Here is a 20759-nt window from a genome sequence, read left to right on the forward strand (position 1 = left end):
GGCTTGGAACATTATTTGTAATGGGAAAACATGGTTTGAAATTTGAACAATTCACTTCTCGAACAGCCTTCTGGAACGGATTGTGGTCAAAAACCGAGGCTCCACTGGTGGAGCCTCAGTTTTCAAACAGCCCATTTCTCGAACAAATCGGTATTCGAACAAAAAAATCAGAGACTAACACTCGGGAGCGACTTATATGTGAATTTTTTCACAAATATTCACAATTCAAAAATCCGCAATGTAGTGAAACCACAATAAACGAACCGCGATGTAGCAAAGGATTGCTGACATTTGAACTGCAAGTGACGTCAGCCGCGGCGCGGCGGTTGTTTACATAAAGGACAAAGAATTCGATCGCGGGATCACGAAGATGACGAAGGGCCCTACGTTTGAAGGATTTAATGATTTTGAGTGACAAGATTTGAAAAACTCATGTTATAGTTATTTGATATATTTTATTTTGTGTAGCAACTTGTATATGTTTTTATCGTTACAGTTCAGTAGTTGTTGGCTCGTTGAACTCTTGTTTTGTTAAATAAAGAGCCGTTTACCAAACCCACGTCTTTCCTGGTACTTTGTTAACGCTACAATATAGTGATATACTAGATCTGTGCGGCGTGGCGTTGTTGACATAAAGGATGAGGAATTTGATCAATGGATTTAATGATTAGGAGTGACAGATGGTTTGATAATATTGTTGTTATATAAACCCACGCCTTTCCTGGTACTTTGTTAACGCTACAATATAATTCTATACTGGATGGTTGTTATATGATAGTTATTTGAAATATACTTTATATATCGTTATATGGGTCTGTGGAATAATTAGAAATGCAACTTACGAGTCCGACGTCAGCGGCGCGGCGCATACGCGGCATTGTTTACATAAAGGACGATCGATGAATTTAATGAATTGGAGTGACACAGATGGTTTGGTAAACATGTTATTTATGTAATACTTATTTGAATAACTCTGAATGTTACGTCAGGCCTGTTCTCAGCTCTTCGTTTGTGTATATGTCACGTTAGCATACCGTATTGTTTAGCCTGTTGTTGCTGGTTCATGTCTGTTCTTGGTGTTGGATTTTGACAAATAAATTTGCCCCAAAAGTGCGATTTATACTCCGGTGCAACTTATATATGTTTTTTTCACTTTATTGTGCATTTTATGGCTGGTGCGACTTATACTCTGGAGCGACTTATAGTCAGGAAATTACGGTACTTGGAAGACTGTTAACACACACTGTGTGTTAGAGTTTCGACCATCTTTTTCCAGAACTATATACTAGAAACAACATAGACCACTTATCTGTGATTATTGAAGTTAACACTCTTCATGTGAGATTAACGTACCTGAGGATCCGCTTGAATTAAAAACAAATCCAGGCCTACACAAAAGAGACAAAATAATGAGATTACTTACAGTTTAACAACAGAGCCCAGATGTAGTAGACTCACTTTGCAGTTCTGTGGGGATGGTAGCCAAGGTTGATGGGTGGATAGGTATTGCATAATCAGCAAGTGTAGAGGTCAAATATGATGTGTCTAAGGCCTGAACAGTTGACATGTGTATATTGGAAGGCTGATAGGTCAATATTCTGCAAGAATACAGTCACAGGTCAATGCAGGTCATTAAAAACCAGTAAAAAATTACAATTACATCAAACTATCATAATTAATATACCATATTGACCCGAATATAAGACGACCCTGATTATAAGACGACCCCCTCTTTTTCAAGTCTCAAGTTTGAAAATAGACTTTTTGAACAGCAAGTTTAATTTTCATACAGAAAATAATTACAGTACATCTGAAACAAATGATTATAACAATATATTCGAGAGAAAAAGCATGTTATTTTGCCTCATTCAAATCATGCAAAAACGGTCTATCACATCTTATTATCTAAACATTTAAATATGTAAACTAAAGTGCAATCACATTTGTAAATGAATGCCTTCTGGTTTTTGAAATGTAAATAAACCAATCTACTGTGATAAAACAACGAAATTGCAATAACTGCATTAACCGTCAAAGTCTAACTGTAACTGTAGTCTTGAAACAAATCTGAATCAGGAAAAACATTGCAATAAAATAATGTAAACTGCTACCGCTATTTTTATTTTTATTCTTCGTGACAAGGGTTCACTTTGGCCTAGGGAGTTAAATTCAGCATTCACTTTGAAGATATCTGACACCATCTAGTGTTGTGAATGGGTATAATGTCTAGACCCCGAATGTAAGACGACCCCCACTTTTTCAGTCTTATGTATTTCAATGCAAAAAGACACCGTCTTATATTCGTGCCAATATGATATATGCAATGAATCAGGTTCACAGAGGCAGTATTTTGCGCTGTAACAAACCCCTTTGGATGCATGTCCTCGTTTTTAGAAATGTAAACACAGTGTTTCTTAAGAGGAGGATCTGTGCTCTTGTCGTCATCTTCAGAGGAGGAGCTTTCCAGAGTCAAATCAATGACATCTGCCTTCTTGGTGGGGCAGGCGTCAGCAGAATGTGGAACCGCCAAAGATTGTCGCAAAGGAGTCGAGGCTAATAATAACAAACAATCACATGTCAGAATTTTTCTTATTTCAATGTGCATCTTGAAAACCATGACTGATATGGGACTCAAAAGTGGTCTGGAATCCCATTTAGGGTACATTGTGACAGCTAGTAGTAAAAATTACAGTTCATCTGTGTTGAAAAGTTCACAATGACCTGTCTTGCACCAGCCTATAAATACTTTGTTGTAATGCAGCACAAAAAATCATGCTCAATTATTTATATACCTATTGGTATTTTTCAATCACAAACCAAGGACCGACACTGTGAAATATTTAACCTACGTCATGTGACTTCGTCTTTACTTTTGGAAAAAATCAGAAAGGACTTGACAGGTGCAACAGTACGTGCTTGTATTTAGATCTTTACGTACAGCTCAGAGACGTACAGAGTTGCAGCACATCAGAATGCACTATGTATTTAAGAGGAAGTGTAACAGGATCCCCCAATTGCCACTCGTTCAAACTGAGAACAAACTGTACAGTTCAGTCCCTGGCATGCTGCCATCATTTATGGCAAAATGCTTTCGGTTGCATGTGAAACTCATCGTCTTGAGAACAAAAAATATAGATATATACAGATGGTGGTAGGGACAACTAATTGTCACGACTCATCCGCGGTTGTTTTATTATGTGTAGGTTGTCATGGTTTCTGTCCGTGTAGTTGCCCCTCCCTTCCTGTGTCTGTTGGAGATGGTCTGACTCTAACTTATTTTTGCAAAAACCACAATGGGAGACAGTATGCCTTTTTAAACACTTGCAAGTGGAGAGTCATTCGTCGCTGTGCATACAGCGATCATCGAATGAGGTCTGACTCGGGCCTCTTGCAAGAGCCTTTTTATTGAGAGACACAGGGTGGGGTGTGAGTGGGCACCATCCTCTGATCACATCATAGCAGGGGTTGTTTTACGATGTTGAGTAGACAGAACAACTTTGATTGCGTCTTCTACAGTTGGTCAATCAGTGCAAAGGAACTTAGCACTTTGTTCTACTACTTTGTTAAGACAGGACAAGCTTAGGTTAATTATTAATGATTACATTCCAACATAATATGATCAACCTAATCTATTCAACCCTAACAGTGTCTACTCACAATTAATGTACTAATCACAGTCATCTGCCTCTCGTTACCTGTCTCGTATTTAAGTCCTGTCTGCCCTTCACTCCTCTATCGGATCGTTGATGTCGTTCTTGTTTCCTGGTTCCTGTTTTTCTGTTCTGTCTGTTAGCCAACCCAGTCAGTCGGTCAGTCCCGTTGTTTTGTTCAGAAGTTATGTTAGTTTGCCGGTTATGTTGGTCTTGTTCCCCTCATCCTCCCTTCCAGCTACCTTTTCCCTCAATAAACCCTGGTCCAAGCTGCATTTGGTCGCCCTGTTCCATTCCAATCCTGACACTAATCACATTTTACCTCGTAGGCTTGATGCTGGCCATTTCGTGACAGAGAGTTTACACATTACTGTTTAATTGCAATGCTTTAGTGAAAGAGGGCGGACAAAGATAGGCAATAAGACTGAAAATTATATCACAAGTATTTCTTATAGCCATAGTATTCATTTGTTCAGACAAGTTGTCGGGTCTTACCTCGGTAAGGTAAGAAGTTTCCGAAACTGTCAGCTACCAAGGTAAGACCCTACAACTTGTCTGAACAAACGAATACTATGGCTATCACAAATGAAGACATAACGAACACAATCCAACTAACACGTATTTCTTATCAGTCAACATCAGATTTTTTTCGACTACTGAAAATAAAGACAAAAAAACAACAACACGAAAGCATGCGATTAAGAGAAAAACAATGTTCAAAATATTTGTTAGCAAACTAATTTTCAAGGAATGTGTACATTGTGATGTGGTGTAATGTATAATGTTTACTGTACATTCATGATCTAAGCTCAAGCAATGCCCCCATGAATGCTTATTTTTGGAAGTCAAGACAAAATCGGTGACAAAGGGCAGCCTTGGCGGAGTCCAACCCTCACTGGGAATGAATCTGACTTACTGCCAGAAATGCGGACCAAGCTCTGGCATCGATGATAAAGGGACCAAACTACCCTTATCAGTTGGTTCGGCACCCTCAACAGAACCTGCCAAGGGACACGGTCGAACACCTTCTCCAAGTCCACAAAACACATCTGGACTGGTCGAGCAAACTCTCATGCACTCTTGAGGATCCTAGTATAGAGCTGGTCCACTGCTCCACGGCCAGGACGAAAACCACACTACTCCTCCTGAATCCGAGATTCGACCTCCTGACGAACACTCCTCTCCAGCACCCCTGAATAGACTTTACCAGGGAGGCTGAGGAGTGTGATTCCTCTATATTTGGAACACACCCTCTGATCCCCCTTCTAAAAGAGGGGAACCACCACCCCAGTCAGCCAATCCAGAGGCACCGTCCCCGATGTCCACGCAGTGCTGTAGAGGTGTGTGAGCCAGGACCGCCCCACAACATCCAGAGCCATTAGAAACTCCGGGCAGATCTCATCCACCCCTGGGGCCTTGCCCCCAAGGAGTTATTTAACTACCTCAGTGACTTCAACCCCAGAGATTGGAGAGTCCACCTCAGTCTCCAGGCTCTGCTTCCACAATGGAAGGCGTGTCGGTAGAATTGAGGAGGTCTTCAAAGTATCCTGCCCACCGATTCACGACATCCTGAGTCGAGGTCAGAAGCACGCCATCTCCACTGTGAACAGTGTTGATGGTGCACTGCTTCCCCATCCTCAGACGTCGGATGGTGGACCAGAATCTGGAAGTCATTTTCCATGGCCTCGCCAAACTCCTCCCACACCCGTGTTTTTGTCTCAGCAACCACCAAAGCTGCGTTCCGCTTGGCCATCCGGTACCTGTCGACTGCCTCCGGAATCCTACAGGCCAAAATGGCTTGATAGGACTCCATATTCAGCTTGACGGCCTTCCTTACCACCGGAATTTTGTAAGTTAACTTAACTTAAGTAAGTTTAACTTAAGTATAAACTTAACTTAACCCCCGAACCCGCTGGTGAATTTATGTTGTAATATATTTATTCAATTAATACTAGAGAGGAAGACCAAAGAGCATTACATTAATTGGGGCAAGATCCATCCATCTTCTGAACCGCTTAGTCCCCACAGGGATCGTGGGCGTGCTGGAGCCTATCCCAGCCGTCATCGGGCAGCAGGCGGGGGACACCCTGAACCGGTTGCCAGCCAATCGCAGGGCACACAGAGACGAACAACCAACTGCACTCGCACTCACACCTAGGGGCAATTTAGAGTGCTCAATCGGCCTACCAAGCATGTTTTTGGGATGTGGGAGGAAACCGGAGTGCCCGGAGAAAACCCACGCGGGCTCGGGGAGAACATGCAAACTCCACACAGGGAGGGTCAGAGGTGGAATCGAACCAGCACCCCCCTAACTGTGAGGCGGACGTGCTACCCACTGCCCCACCGAGCCACCCGGTTTAGGGTTCAATATTTCAAATTTGATGGATTTAATTTTGGCATCTATATACGGTCTATGGAATAACGTAATATAGACTTCTATGTCAGGTTACAGAAATAACCACACTTCACATGGTTGTTTAAAACAAAGCAATACAACTTCTGTACATTATTTATACAACTCATAGCTGGTTTTTATTTCATATTTGATGGTGGGGACAAGCGGTATAGAAAATGGATGGACGGATGGGTGGATGGCTGGCTGGATTTGGTATCAGGTGACAGAAATAACCACACTTCACACGAGCAATGGTTGTTTAAAACAAACCATCACAACTTTTATACATTATGTATACAACTTACAGAATGGTTTTGGGTTTAATATTTCATATTTGATTGATTTAATTTTGTTGTCTATTTTAGGTCTATGTGTAAACCTAAAATTAAATTGTTTGTGATAAAAGAACCCAAAAAAGTGATTGACAAGGGAAACAAAATGAATTTAGTAGAACTCGTGTTTTGTTAAATAAAGAGCCGTTTACCAAACCCTCGTCTTTCCTGGTACTTTGTTAACGCTACAATATAGTTATATACTAGATCTGTGCAGCGCGCGTGCGCGGTGTTGTTGACATAAAGAAGAGGAATTTTATCGATGGATTTGATGATTTGGAGTGACACTGATGGTTTGATAATATTGTTGTTATATAAACCCACGTCTTTCCTGGTACTTTGTTAACGCTCCAATATAGTTATATACTAGATCTGTGCGGCGCGCGTGCGCGGCGTTGTTGACATAAAGGAGGAAGAATTTAATCGATGGATTAAATTATTTGGAGTGACACAGATGGTTTGATAATATTATTATATAAACCCACGTCTTTCCTGGTACTTTGTTAACGCTACAATATAGTTATATACTAGATCTCTGCAGCGCACACGCGGCATTGTTGACATAAAGAATGGGGAATTTGATTGATGGATTTAATGATTTTGAGTGACACAGATGGTTTGATAATATTGTTGTTATATAAACCCACGTCTTTCCTGGTACTTTGTTAACGCTACAATATAGTTATATACTAGATCTCTGCAGCGCACGCGCGGCGTTGTTGACATAAAGAACGAGGAATTTGATCGATGGATTTAATGATTTGGAGTGACACCGATGGTTTGATAATATTGTTGTAATATGATAGTTATTTAAATATACTTTATATATCGTTATATGGGTCTGTGGAATAAAGAAATGCAACTTACAACGGGTCCGACGTCAGCATATGCGGCGCATACGCGGCATTGTTTACATAAAGCATGATTGATGGATTTAATGAATTGGAGTGACACATGGTTTGATAAACGTGTTATTTGTGTAATACTTACTTGAATAACTCTGAATGTTACGTCAGGCCCGTTCTCAGCTCCTCGTTTGTGTATATGTTACGTTAGCATACCGTATCGTTTAGCCTGTTGTTGCTGGTTCATGTCTGTTTTTGGTGTTGGATTTTGACAAATAAATTTGCCCCAAAAGTGCGACTTATACTCCGGTGCGACTTATATATGGTTTTTTTTTCACTTTATTGTGCATTTTATGGCTGGTGCGACTTATACTCCAAAAATTACCGTATATAAAAGAACGGGTACATGCGTCATGCAAAACATCGTTATGAGAACAGTGACAATGGCAAAGAGACACGCTTATCAAGCACAGTTCAAACTGAAGGCCATCAGCTACGCGAGGAGCATGGAAATCAAGCAGCTGCGAGAGTATTTGAAATCAACGAATCGATGGTTTGCAAGTGGAGGAAGCTGGAAAACGACCTCCGACAGGTCAAGAAGTCGCAGCTGAGTTTCCGCGGACGTAAGGCGAGGTGGCCCGAGTTGGAGGAAAAACTCGAACAGTGGATTATCGAGCAAAGAACGAGTGGGAGAAGTGTTTAGACGGTCACCATTCGACTAAAAGCAGCAACGCTAGCAGAAGAAATGAAAATTGAACATTTTCAAGGAGGTCCGTCTTGGTGCTTTGGTTTCATGGAACGGTGTCATTTTTCCATCCGGACCAGGACTACGTTGGCGCAGCAACCTCCAGCGGATTATAATGAAAAGCTGGCCATCTTCCACTCCTGCTGCAGCAAACGCATTGCTGACAAACACATCCAGCCCAGCCACATCACCAACATGGACGAGGTGTCGCTCACTTTCGACATCCCGGTGAATCACACTGCGGAGATGAAAGGGACCAAAACGATCGCGATACGCACAACGGGATACAAAAAGTCTTCTTTTACTGTTGTGCTTGGCTGCTATGCTAATGGGCAGAAACTGCCGCCTATGGTGATTTTTAAGAGGAAGACTTTGCCTAAAGAGAAGTTGCCAGAAGGAGTCATCATTAAGGCAAATGAAAAGGGCTGGATGGATGAGGAAATGATGACTGAGTGGCTGAGGGAGGTGTATGTAAGGACACCAGGTGTTTTTTTCTATGCATCACCATCGCTGTTGATCTGTGACTATGCGTGCCCATCTCACAGCCGATGTGAAAAAACAAGTGAAGCAAACGAACGCCAAGCTTGCTGTCATTCCAGGAGGCACAACAAAGGAACTCCAACCGCTGGACATTGGCGTGAACCTGCCGTTCAAAGTAAAGCTGCAAGCGACGTGGGAGCGATGGATGACCGATGGGGAGCATAGTTTCACTAAGAGTGGAAGGCAGCGCTGGGCGAGTTACGCCACAATTTGCGAATGGATTGTGGATGCTTGGGCTAACATGTCTGCTGGCACTGTTGTTTGAGCTTTTGTAAAAGCCGGCATCATATCCGAGCAGCTACACGACACAGAAAGTGACTGACAGTGAAGAAAGTGAACCTGTCATGTCTGTTGGAGATTTAGCGCTGCTGTTCAATTTGAAAACAGAGAATGAGGACTTCGATGGGTTTAATTGATGACCATTACCGGTAATAAAAATGTGAATACCAAATTCAGTTTTACATTTCATGGTGGATAGGATGGTAAAAGATGGTGTGTGAGTGTGTATTGGATTTGGCTCAGACGAATTGGCTAAGATGAAATTCCAAATTTCAAAGCTTGACATGGAAGACCTAAAATTGGGGGCCTGAGTAGGGGTTACTTAAAAGTTAGTACTTTAAAATTAACTATTGTTAAATTGGTAAAGGGGAATTTGTTGGTTCAACTAGTAAACCTTCATTCCCGTTCCAAATTTCACCAGAAGATGGTGCCAAAGTCAGATTGACGTAACATAGTAAATTAATAGTTTAAAAAGTCATCGATTAGATGAAGATTTGTTCTGAGGCACAGCAACACACAATTTTGGATTATGTTATATTAATTTGTTTTGCTATAATATACTTTGAAACTGCTTGAATATTTTAATTTGCTAACTAGGGAAGCCCATGCTCATCCTTAGGTAATGAGAATGAGACATGTTAATCACAGTTAGTGTAAGCTGCAATCTATTTTATTTTATTTTACTTTGCAATATTGTATAGTTAGTAGCAACTTGAGCAGCATCATAGCACTGATGTTTCATTTGCACATGAATGTATTAAGAGTTGAGTAAGGACAAGGGGTGGACAGTGATACTGTGGGGGGAAGACTGCAATCCCGCGCTTGAGCTTGACCGAGAGGTCACCAGCTTGTCAAAATACGTTTTGAAGCTGCTTGAGTGTTGTAACCTGCTAACTAAGAGAATCGACGATCATAGTTATGATTATGTGTTAAATTGATTATTGTGAAAGTATGTGTCATTATTGTCACGATGTTTAATCAGTATCAAACATGTATGTAATATTGATGTTCCATTTACACATGAATGTATAAATGTGAGCGAAGACAAGGAGGCGGAAAGGGTTAATGGTGATACTAAGTGGTGGAAAACTGAAATCCCACACAAACAAAATGCTTTTTGACGGAACACATGAAGGAAAGAAAACACAAAGAAAAAACATTTGCAAATGTCAAGTTGACAGACAGTTGACAAGATTTGGAAGTGGGAAACAGGATGAAGCATCCCTGAGAAAATTGTTACTTCCGTGAGAAAATGGTCACCTCATCTGGTTGAATCCGGTTGAGACCGGCTGAGATGCAGGTGCATTCTATTCTGGGAGCATTTAGGTCATCTGAGGCCAATGTAAGACGTCATGGAAAAAAACTCGTACGTGACCAAGCAGGCATAGTGCCTACCCACAAACTGGACTGGTATAAAAGGTTCGTTCGGACAAAGAGTAGCGCCCTCTTTCCCCCGATGGGTTCTCCCCATCGGGCTGGGCCCCTGCGGCTAATGCCGTGGGTCGAGAACGCTGATTAGACAAAGATAGATTTCATTCTTTCTGAGATTAATCCAAGGTCCGTTAAAATGAATTTATACTATCTTCAAATTGGAGCTTAAAGACAGGCTAGGAGATACAGAATTCGGTGCAGGAGAGAGGAGCCATTTTTAGGGCGTCGTCATCTACCTTCTTTAGGCCAGCCTGTTCTTTTAAACAGAATTTGGATTTTGGAACAAGGATACCTGATCACTCGACTTTTTCACCAAACAGCATTTTAGACCTCTAGCCTCTTACCCTTTTTTGGTCTATTTTTGAGTTTTCAATTGAGAGAACAAAAGAATAACTTTTGCTCTATTGCGAATGGTGAGTGGAAATTATTGTTCGAACAATTGAAACTTGTAATTCTCTTGCTTATTTATTAAATTTCTACTTTATGATTATTTTGATCTTTTATGCTTTAAATCTCTTTTGTTTCTCTATCATAGTCATACTTTAAACCGTTCAGTTCTTTTTAAATGAAGACAGCTTTAATCCTTGACATCAGGGAGTGTGAGAATCTGGTTCAAAACAGTTAACTTGAGCTCAGCTAGTGTGGGTGCACACTGGTGAAAATAAACAAGTTCTTGTGGTCTTAACAAAGACAGCTAAACTATTCTGAGCAGATAACAAAAGCAACAATCTTAATAGGAAAGGAGAGCTGCTGAAACGGCCGCGATCGAGGAGTTCCTGGGTCAAGTAGTTACTCAACCCTCGTTTTTTTTTTTATTTCAGCGGGGGACTGGCGTCCGGAAATGACGGAATAAATCTAACAATAGATTAGTTACCTGAACAGCGGTTAGACTCGGAACGAATCTTCTTTCCGTACCGGCTTAAATCAATTGTCGTATCCCCTACAGACTGCGTTACTGCAGAGGGGCTAAAGTACAGAATTTTACCCTTTAAACGGAGAGCCGCACTTACATCAGATAAGTGCACGATTGACAGCTCCCATCTCATATTTAAATACGCATACTTGTATGCTTGTGTGTGTGTTGTGGTTGTTGCCATGAGAACGTTAAAGGGGAAATTGTGGGTGTGGATTTACAGTGTGCCCCATGTGTGTGTGTTGTTGTAAGGTGGACGTAGTTGAGAGCGCCATGAGAATGTTAAGGGGTAAGTGTGGGCGTGGATTGTATATATAAAACCCGCGCCCTATGAACTGTTGTGCCCTATGTGTGTGTTGAACACAGTCATGGCACACAACTGAGACTGCGCCTTTTATTACGGTGCACCTTTTGAACGTGAAAACACGGTATATAGTTCAGAGGGGGAATTCATATGAATACTAAATTTACATATAATTAGTAATATTATCCAAAGTATTTAATCAACTTCCTATCCATTTCTTTGACCTTTCGTCCTTCATGTTTAAAACTGCCGTTAAACAATACATATTCACAAATCACATAGGAACTATGAACTATAGTAGTATTACCTGAGTTAGGGTGCTTGTTACCTTGGCTACTGTTATTATTTTGCCTTGATGATGCTATTATTTGTTTACTAAGGATTTATTATCATTATTTGTTCAATAAGTTATTACCATCCTTTTCTAATTACACAGATTTTAATCCTACTTCAAATAGTAGGCTAATTGATTGATTAGATATATTTTGAAAAACATTTCTTTAATTTTAACTTGAAGTCTGAGGGAGACACCTTATAAACCCGTCAGGGTTTAGGGTTTCTCGTCTTCCTTGCGCATGACTATTTTCTTTGAATTATTATTTTTTCTTCATGTGACATTTGTGTTATTTTATTTTTGTGTGCTAAATAATAAAACAAAAAAAATTAAAAATCTGCTTGGGTCAGCATGTCTGCCACAAATTCAGAAAATTCATCTAAAAATCCAAAGTAAGGCCAGAGGGACCGTAAATAACTAAGATAAAACAGCAAGAATGCTGTGGATTGCAAACCAAGAACTTCAAATGTTTTCAAGGTTTTGCAATAATGAGGGCAAGGTTTGTGAGCTGATTTGGAAACAAGAAATAGAGCATTGAAGAGAGAGCAACGGCAATGTGTACGTGTTCTATTAGGTTGGACAATCTCTGTACAATGTGATGCTCATATATGTACAATTCTTTTATCATTTTATGTACACATAACTGCTCAATCAGAACACTAATACAACACACATAACTGGATGAACACACACAAGGGGGTGACGCCCCCCATACTCAGGTACGAAATGGTCATGTGACAAGTTCCTGCCTTTCCGGACAGTATAAAACAAGCTGACCTGGAGACAGAAGCTGTTGTTTTATCTGCTGCCGTGCCTTGTGTACTGACCGCCATTAAACAACCCAAGATCTTGCCAACAAAGAACCAACTCTATACTCCACATCTTTGTTTTCCTGGCTCAACATCGGACATCCCACGCAACACGCAACAACATAAAGCAGACAAAGTTTGGAGGAGAGGCCTCATTTAGGAGTAAAAACATTTACTTTTAACCAGGTCTTTCAAAGACCAATGATCTTAAGAGTATGGTCTCTAATGTGGATATGGATTTTGGATTTTCACCAACACAAAATCTCTAGTGGTAGTAAGATTATGTTAAGATTATGGTCTCTAATGAGGTCATCGTACCGGTGGCAGAGAAGCCTGCCATCACAGGATTGAATGATTACCACAGAAGTTGCTGAAAACCTTCGACATTGCCATCATTCAGTCTATCCTCTGCATCTCCATCACTGTCTGGTTTGGATCGGCCACCAAACAAGACAAGCACAGACTGCAACGGACAATCAGGTCACCGGAAAAGATTATCGGGACCAACCTTCCATCTATCCAAGACTTGTACCTACTCAGGACCAGGAAACGTGCAAGTAACATCTCTGACGATCCTTCTCACCCAGGACACACTGTTCAAATATCTCCCCTCCGGACGGCGTTATAGGGCGCTGTACGCCAAAACCAGAAGACACAGACACAGCTTCTTCCCCCAGGCTGTCGCTCGAATGAAGTCACACCACTTCATAGAGACTCAGAGTCATCACTGTGCAATAACAGCCTACTCTCGTCACTTAAATGTTGTGAGTTACCTGAATTTTGTCAGTCACTTAAATGTTGTACTAAGGCTGAGATCAACCAGTCAAATTCCCTGTTTGGCATGCACAAACTTGGTCAATAAAGCTTATTCTGATTCTGATTAACTAGCAGGGCTGTCCTCCGTGAGTTGTCACCTTATCCCCGTGGAGGGGTTTGCGTGTCCCAATGATCCTAGGAGCCATGTTGTCTGGGGCTTCATGCCTCTGGCAGGGTTACCCATGGCAAAAGGGTCCTAGGTGAGGGAACAGACAAAGCACGACTCACAAGAACCCCTTATGAAGAAAACAATATATGGACTTAATTTTCCCTCGCCCGGACGCGGGTCACCGGGGCCCCCCCATGGAGCCAGGCCTGGAGGTGGGGCTCGAAGGCAAGCATCTGGTGGCCGGGCCTTCACCCATGGGGCCCAGCCCCGGGCACAGCCCGGAAAGGAAACTTGGGTCCCCCTTCCCATGGGCTCACCACCTGTGGGAGGGGCCCAAGGGGTCGGGTGCAAAGTGAGCTGGGCCGCGGCCAGGAGGATGGAGGAGGCGGGGGACATTGAGTCAGAATAGACCATGCTGCGTGGCTCCAGCAGCCGACCAAATTTGTGGCCTGTCGTGGCAGCAACCCCCGAACCCGCTGATGGACACCGGCGGCAAGGGATGCCGTCAAGTTGAAGAAGGAGTCCTATCGGGCTGTTTTGGCCTGTGGTACTCCAGAGGCAGCCGACGGGTACCGGATGGTAAGCGTAACACGGCTTCGGCAGTTTCTGAGGCAAAAACCCAGGCGTGGGAGGAGTTTGGCGAGGCCACGGAGAATTACTTCCAGACGTGTTCGAGGAAATTCTGATCCATCATCTGGCGTCTCAGAAGGGGGAAGCAGTGGACCGTCAACAGTATTTACAGTGGAGATGGTGTGCTGCTGACCTCGACTCGGGACATCGTGAGTTGGTGGGGAGAATACTTCTCCTCTATTCCACCGACACGCCTTACATTGTGGAAGCAGGGCCTGGAGACTCTGAGGTAGACTCTCCAATCTCTGGGGACGAAGTCACTGAGGTAGTTAAGAAACACCTCAGAGGCAAGGCCTCGGGGGTGGACGAGATCCACCTGGAGTTCTTAAAGGCTCTGGATGTTGTGGGGCTGTCCTGGCTGACACGCCTCTACAACATTGCGTGGACATCGGGAACAGTACCTCTGGATTGGCAGACTGGGGCGGTGGTTCCCCTCTTTGGGAAGGGGGGCTGGAGGATGTCTTCCAACTACAAAGGAATCACACTCCTCAGCCTCCCTGTTATGGTCTATTCAGGGGTGCTGGAGAGGAGGGTTCGTCGGGAGGTCGAACCTCGGATTCAGGAGGAGCAATGTGGTTTTCGTCCTGGCTGTGGAACAGTGGACCAGCTCTATATCCATGGCAGGATCCTCGAGGGTGCATGGGAGTTTGCTCAACCAGTCCACATGTGTTTTGTGGACTTGGAGAAGGTGTTCGACCGTGTCCCTCGGGAAGTTCTGTGGAGGGTGCTTCGGGAGTACGGGGTGCCGAACCAACTGATAAGGGTAGTTCGGTCCCTTTATCATCAATGCCAGCTTGGTCCACATTTCCGTCAGTAAGTCGGATTCGTTCCCAGTGAGGGTTGGACTCCGTTATGGTTGCCCTTTGTCACCGATTCTGTTCATAACTTTTATGGACAGAATTTCTAGGCGCACCCAAGGTGTTGAGAGTGTCCAGTTTGGGGACCTCAGCATTGCATCTCTGCTTTTTGCAGACAATGTGGTGCTGTTGGTGTCTTCAAGCCGTGATCTCCAGCTCTCACTGGAGCGGTTCGCAGCCGAGTGTGAAACGGTTGGGATGAGGATCGGTACCTCCAAATCTGAGTCCATGGTCCTCAGTCGGAAAAGGGTGGAATGCTCTCTCCGTCTCGAGGATGAGAGCCTGCTCCAAGTGGAGGAGTTCAAGTATCTTGGGATCTTTTTCACGAGTGAGGGCAAGATGGAGCGTGAGATCGACAGGCGGATCGGTGCAGCGTCGGCTGTAATGCTGACTCTCTACTGGTCTGTCGTGATGAAGAGAGAGCTGAGCCAAAAGGCAAACCTCTCAATTTACCGGTCGATCCACGCTCCTACCCTCACCTATGTTCACGAGCTATGGGTCGTGACCAAAAGACCAAGACCCCGGACACAAGCGGCTGATATGAGTTCCCTACGCAGGGTGTCCGGGCTCTCCCTTAGCGATAGGTCGAGAAGCTTGGTCATCCGGGAGAGACTCGGAGTTTAGCCACTGATCTTCCACAGTGAGAGGAGCCAGATGAGGTGGCTCGGGCATCTCACTAGTTTGCCTCGTGGACCCCTCCCTGAGGAGGTTCCGGGCATGTCACACTGGCAGGAGATCCCGTGGACAACCCAGTACGCACTGGAGAGACTATGTCTCTCAGCTGGCCTGGGAATGCCTTGGGATCCCCCGGGATGAGCTGGGCTAAGTGGCTGGAGAGGGAGAAGTCTGGGAATCCATCTGGATGGATGGATGGATGGATGGATGGATGGATGGATGGATGGATGGATGGATGGATGGATGGCAGGGCTTTCAAGAATAGTGATCTAATATTCATAGGACCAAGTTTCAATAATGTCATCTGATCTGAGCTTTTCACTAACGCAAGGTTCTCAGTGGTAATAATATAGTGTTTTCTGAGTCCCATATTGTACTTCGAGCAACTTGGGCACGGAGGGAAGTTAAGACCTTAGGAATCTGATAGTTATATCGCAAATACTATTATTGGGAGAAAATACCGTGTCATTAAGAATACTGACTAAGGAAGACTGCTTAAACCCGTTGTTTAGCACTACCAAGGGTAGGAAACACGTCAGTATGGGATGCAGCAGGAGCTAGTGAATTAGCATGTGAATTGCCACGCTGCAATGTACAGAGAAAGCTGTCTTGTCAGTGTATAGATAGTGAAGAAAATGGTGTCCAAAAAGTCCTGCCTAGCTACAAAAACAGATATCCTCACACCTCATAGAATAAAGACAAGCAGACAATTATATTCACACATTAAATCAATAAAAAAAAAATGTAAGCATATAATTATACCTACACACTAAATCAATAAAGAGGACATAAGTAGACATTTTTTTTATATGTGATGGACTAAGTGATAATGAGAAATGATTTTATAACTTCATGATCTGATATGCATTTTTGTGCACTTTGAAATAACAAATGTCTTTTGGTCTATTGCCTGAATAGCTTAATGACCCTTAATGAACTGTTCATTGCATGCCTGATGTTTTTCTACATCACGGACACTGCCAAGGGTGTCTAAGAATGCTGAATGCTTGATGATATCTTGTGTCTTGCTTAATACTTCATGTGACGTCGTATGTTGCCTAACGCTAGATGCCAGCCTTGGATTATTGGAGAATGTTCTGGACAGAGGGAAGCGTTTTGCCTAACAATGAAAAGATATGGTTGGAAGCATGATTAACTGAGAATATGATGAAATCAAGTACCGTATTTTCCGGACTAAAAGGCGCACCAGATTATAAACCACACCTTAAATGAATGGCCCATTTTAAAACTTTGTCCATATATAAAGCGCACCAGATTATGAGGCGCATAAAATAGAAGCTATACTGCAACAAACTGAGGTTGACTAGGGTTGCGGTATGCATTCACTAGCCAATAACCAATGAGCCCTCTGTAAACAATCGCGTTTCTCAAACTATCCTATAAAATGATGCTTACCTAGGTTTCCCTTCCATATCAATCTGTAAATTTACTCAAAATATTAACAGAGCAGCCTATTTTGACATGAAATAGCCTCGTGCGTATAGCAGCTATCACTATAGCATTAGCCACCCGCAAACTCCCATGAGCCTTAGCTCGCAGACTCCCATGAGCCTCAGCAAAGTGTAAACAATCACGTTTCTCAAACAATCTCTTATAAAATGATCGGAACTGACTAAAGTTTGATGTAACACCTTGGTACTGCTTACCTATGTTTCCCTTACGTATCGATCCATAAATTTACTCGAAACATTAACATAGCAGCTCAATTTGACATGAAATAGCCTCGTGCGTATAGCAGCTATCACTATAGCATTAGCCACCCGCAAACTCCCATGAGCCTCAGCTCGCAGACTCCCATGAGCCTCAGCAAAGTGTAAACAATCGCGTTTCTCAATCTATCCTATAAAATGATCAGAACTGACTAAAGTTCGATCTAAACACATTGGTACTGCTTACCAGGGTTTCCCTTCCATATCGATCCGTAAATTTACTCGAAGCATTAACATAGCAGCCTATTTTGACATGAAATAGCCTCGTGCGTATAGCAGCTATCATCATAGCATTAGCCACCTGCAAACTCCCATGAGCCTCAGCTCACAGACTCCCATGAGCCTCAGGAAAGTGTAAACAATCGCTTTCTCAAACGAGCTCTTATAAAATGATAGGAACTGACTAAAGTTCGATCTAACACCTTGGTACTGCTTACCTATGTTTCCCTTCCATATCCATCCATCCATCCATCCATTTTCTGAACCGCTTAGTCCCCACGGGGGTCCATATCGATCCGTAAATTTACTCAAAGGATTAACATAGCAGCCTATTTTGACATGAAATAGCCTCGTGTGTATAGCAGCTATTATTATAGCATTAGCCACCCGTAAACTCCCATGAGCCTCAGCTCGCAGACTCCCATGAGCCTCGGCAAAGTGTAAACAATTGCGTTTCTCAGACGAGCACCTATAAAATGATCGGAACTGACTTAAGTTCGATCTAACACATTGGTACTGCTTACCTATGTTTCCCTTCCATATATAAAATAATGCCTTTTTCGCTTCCTTGATGCCCCGGGGTACTCGTACAATGACTTACTCATAATAGACTACTACTAAGCACTATATATTTGATTTAAAGTTTGATTTTTGGAGCGCACAATCGCTCAATCAAAAGAGTTGATAGTCAAGTTGATTTGTAAAGCCCTTAAAAAAAGGAATTCCAAAACAAGCTGACATTAGCCTTGTCAAATCTGCACTTATCAACTATCATCTGTATTGAAGGGTTAAAAACTGTCCTTTGTCCTAGGAATGCATGACCTCATAGGAATGTGTGGAATGCTTGGTATGCTAGGAATGCATGATCTCATTGGAATGTGTGGAATACCTGGAACGCTAGGAAAGCATGACCTCATTGGTATGTGTCGAATGCATGACCTCATCCCACTTTCTCTTTGCCTGCTGGGAACAATTGGTTGCCTTGGTAACCTTACTCAAAACAGCAACCGTTGCGCATGACTGTTCTCTGCTACAGGATGCAGCTGTTTCATGTTTTGCTCATTCTTTCAGATGATTACCACCACTAATATCACTATTAACTTTTGATGTCTTCTCTCAACTTAATACATTCATGTATAGATGGAACAACAATGTTAAATACATCAATGTTGCAACATCAATAAATATTACATCTTGTCTAGTAATGATCAACTTAACACAATCATACTTAGCTATAATAATGGGTTCTTCTAACTTTAACATATATCATGATATTGCTCAAGTTGTTACATATTAAAATTATGGCAAAGCAAAATCATATTCCAAAGTTGTGTGTTGCTACGTGTTCAAACAGGTCGTGTCCTCCAAATTGCTAACAATTTATTAGATTTTATTAGTTTCCATCAGGTCACCCTTATGTCAAGCTTTAACATCATCTCAATTACGCACCATCTGAACTTTCATGCCACTTGACAGCCTTGATTGTGATACTGGCAGCATGACTAACATAATAGACTGCTATAAGATGTCCCAACATGTCCAAAGTCTGGCCAGTGGACCAAATGCGGCCTGCGTCTAAATTTAAACTGGTCTGAAGCATTGTGTCATAAAATCAATAATAAGTGGCCCGCTGGCACTGTCGCGGAGACCTGCGCGCCCAAGACCGAGCCACAGAAATAAAAACTCGTCCTAACATGAACGCGCGCATGAGCCAGCGCTTATGATCGTTTGCGAGCGTGTCTCCTCCGTCCCTTCCCAGTTCACGCGCACACAAGTGTTTGCAAGATAATCAGTGACAAAGACACTTCCTCAATCAAATGTCCACACACTAAGGACTAAGGTGACGCTAAAATCAGAGACGCTGTAAGCGACGCTGCATAGGGAAAGGTGAAAAAAAAATACAGTCTACTGGTGAGAGCTGTCTACTTTGTACTAACTCTACACACTGCTATGCGTCCGCACCGCCCATTTACAGTGATCACAAACAACAAAGAGACTATGGATTATTATATTGTGATTATGAAGTAATTTGTTACGTATGAAGTCAAATTAAAAAAGATAAAATGGAGAATAATTTAATTTGGATTAAAAATCTGACATGATGCAACCTGGCCTGTTTACTACAATCGCAAAAAACAATATCACCCTTCTGTACTAAGCACTACTACTATTTGATTTTAAGTTAGATTTTTGGAGTGATCTATCCAATCAAAATGGTTGATAGTCAGGTTGATTTAAAAAAAGTAATTTCCAAAAGCTTCACAAGGTCCACAGTTGACATAGATCGGCAACATGTCCTGATCAAAAGCCCCCAAATGTATAGCATTTTTTTTTCTAATTCTGCACTGGTTTTTAATCCCCGGTCCAGTTTTTACACTGCATTTCAAAGTGTTTTACTTGACTTCAGAGCAGCTCAGTGGCCTAGTAGTAGAGTGTCCGCCCTGAGACTGGAAGGTTGTGGGTTCTAACCCCGGCCGGGTCATACCAAAGACTATAAAAATACAACCCATTGCCTCCCTGCTTGGCACTCAGCATTAAGGGTTGGAATTGGGGGGTTAGATCACCAAATGATTCCCGAGCACGGCACCGCTGCTGCTCACTGCTCCCCTCTCCCCCAGGGGATGGATCAAAATCACATGAGGATGGGTTAAATGCAGAGGACAAATTTCACCACACCCAGTGTGTGTGACGATGATCATTGGGACTTTGACTTAAACTTTGGTGGTGTGGCTTAGTGATAGTTTTTTTGCCATGTTTAAAATGATGTTTTTTTTTCTCATACTTATGGTGATAATGTATTATTTACAGATTTCTGTACCCCTCCCCACTTGTAGCACTGATGACAAATTATGGCCCCCTTCATCGTTTGCCCATCCCTGTGGTTGAAAAAGATTGTGTTTTTCCTTTTTGAACAATAATGTAACTCAAATAAAGAATACAATGAAAAATAAATTCAATATGAGCGAGTTAATTTTAATTTTCCTGAGAGATCAAGAACTGTACTCACACTCAGTTTTTGTAATCAGAGATAAGAGCTTGGCAGACTCTTTCATTGGTCTCATTGGACACCAGGTACCATCCTCCTGGAACTTGATTTCATCCACGTCAGAACAGTTATTGAGGATCTCCAAGAATAAACTACACAA

At 42.5% G+C, this 20759-nt stretch overlaps 1 protein-coding gene across 4 annotated transcripts in view; it reads right to left on the reverse strand.

Moving 5' to 3' along the window:
* pias2 (protein inhibitor of activated STAT, 2) overlaps nucleotides 1-20759 on the reverse strand; it is a 109254-nt gene that overhangs the window by 3913 nt on the left and 84582 nt on the right. For all 4 annotated transcript variants that reach the window (XM_085908826.1, XM_085908828.1, XM_085908827.1 and 1 more), the window contains 4 exons: nucleotides 20621-20751; nucleotides 2367-2553; nucleotides 1459-1598; nucleotides 1354-1388 (listed from right to left, as the gene is read on the reverse strand). In XM_085908826.1, coding sequence (XP_085764952.1) covers nucleotides 1354-1388; nucleotides 1459-1598; nucleotides 2367-2553; nucleotides 20621-20751 — 493 coding nt within the window. The remainder of the gene's footprint in view (nucleotides 1-1353; nucleotides 1389-1458; nucleotides 1599-2366; nucleotides 2554-20620; nucleotides 20752-20759) is intronic.

Source organism: Syngnathus leptorhynchus, chromosome 4 (assembly GCF_054491065.1).
Source record: "Syngnathus leptorhynchus isolate UIUO chromosome 4, UIUO_Slep, whole genome shotgun sequence".
Classification (NCBI taxonomy): domain Eukaryota; kingdom Metazoa; phylum Chordata; class Actinopteri; order Syngnathiformes; family Syngnathidae; genus Syngnathus; species Syngnathus leptorhynchus.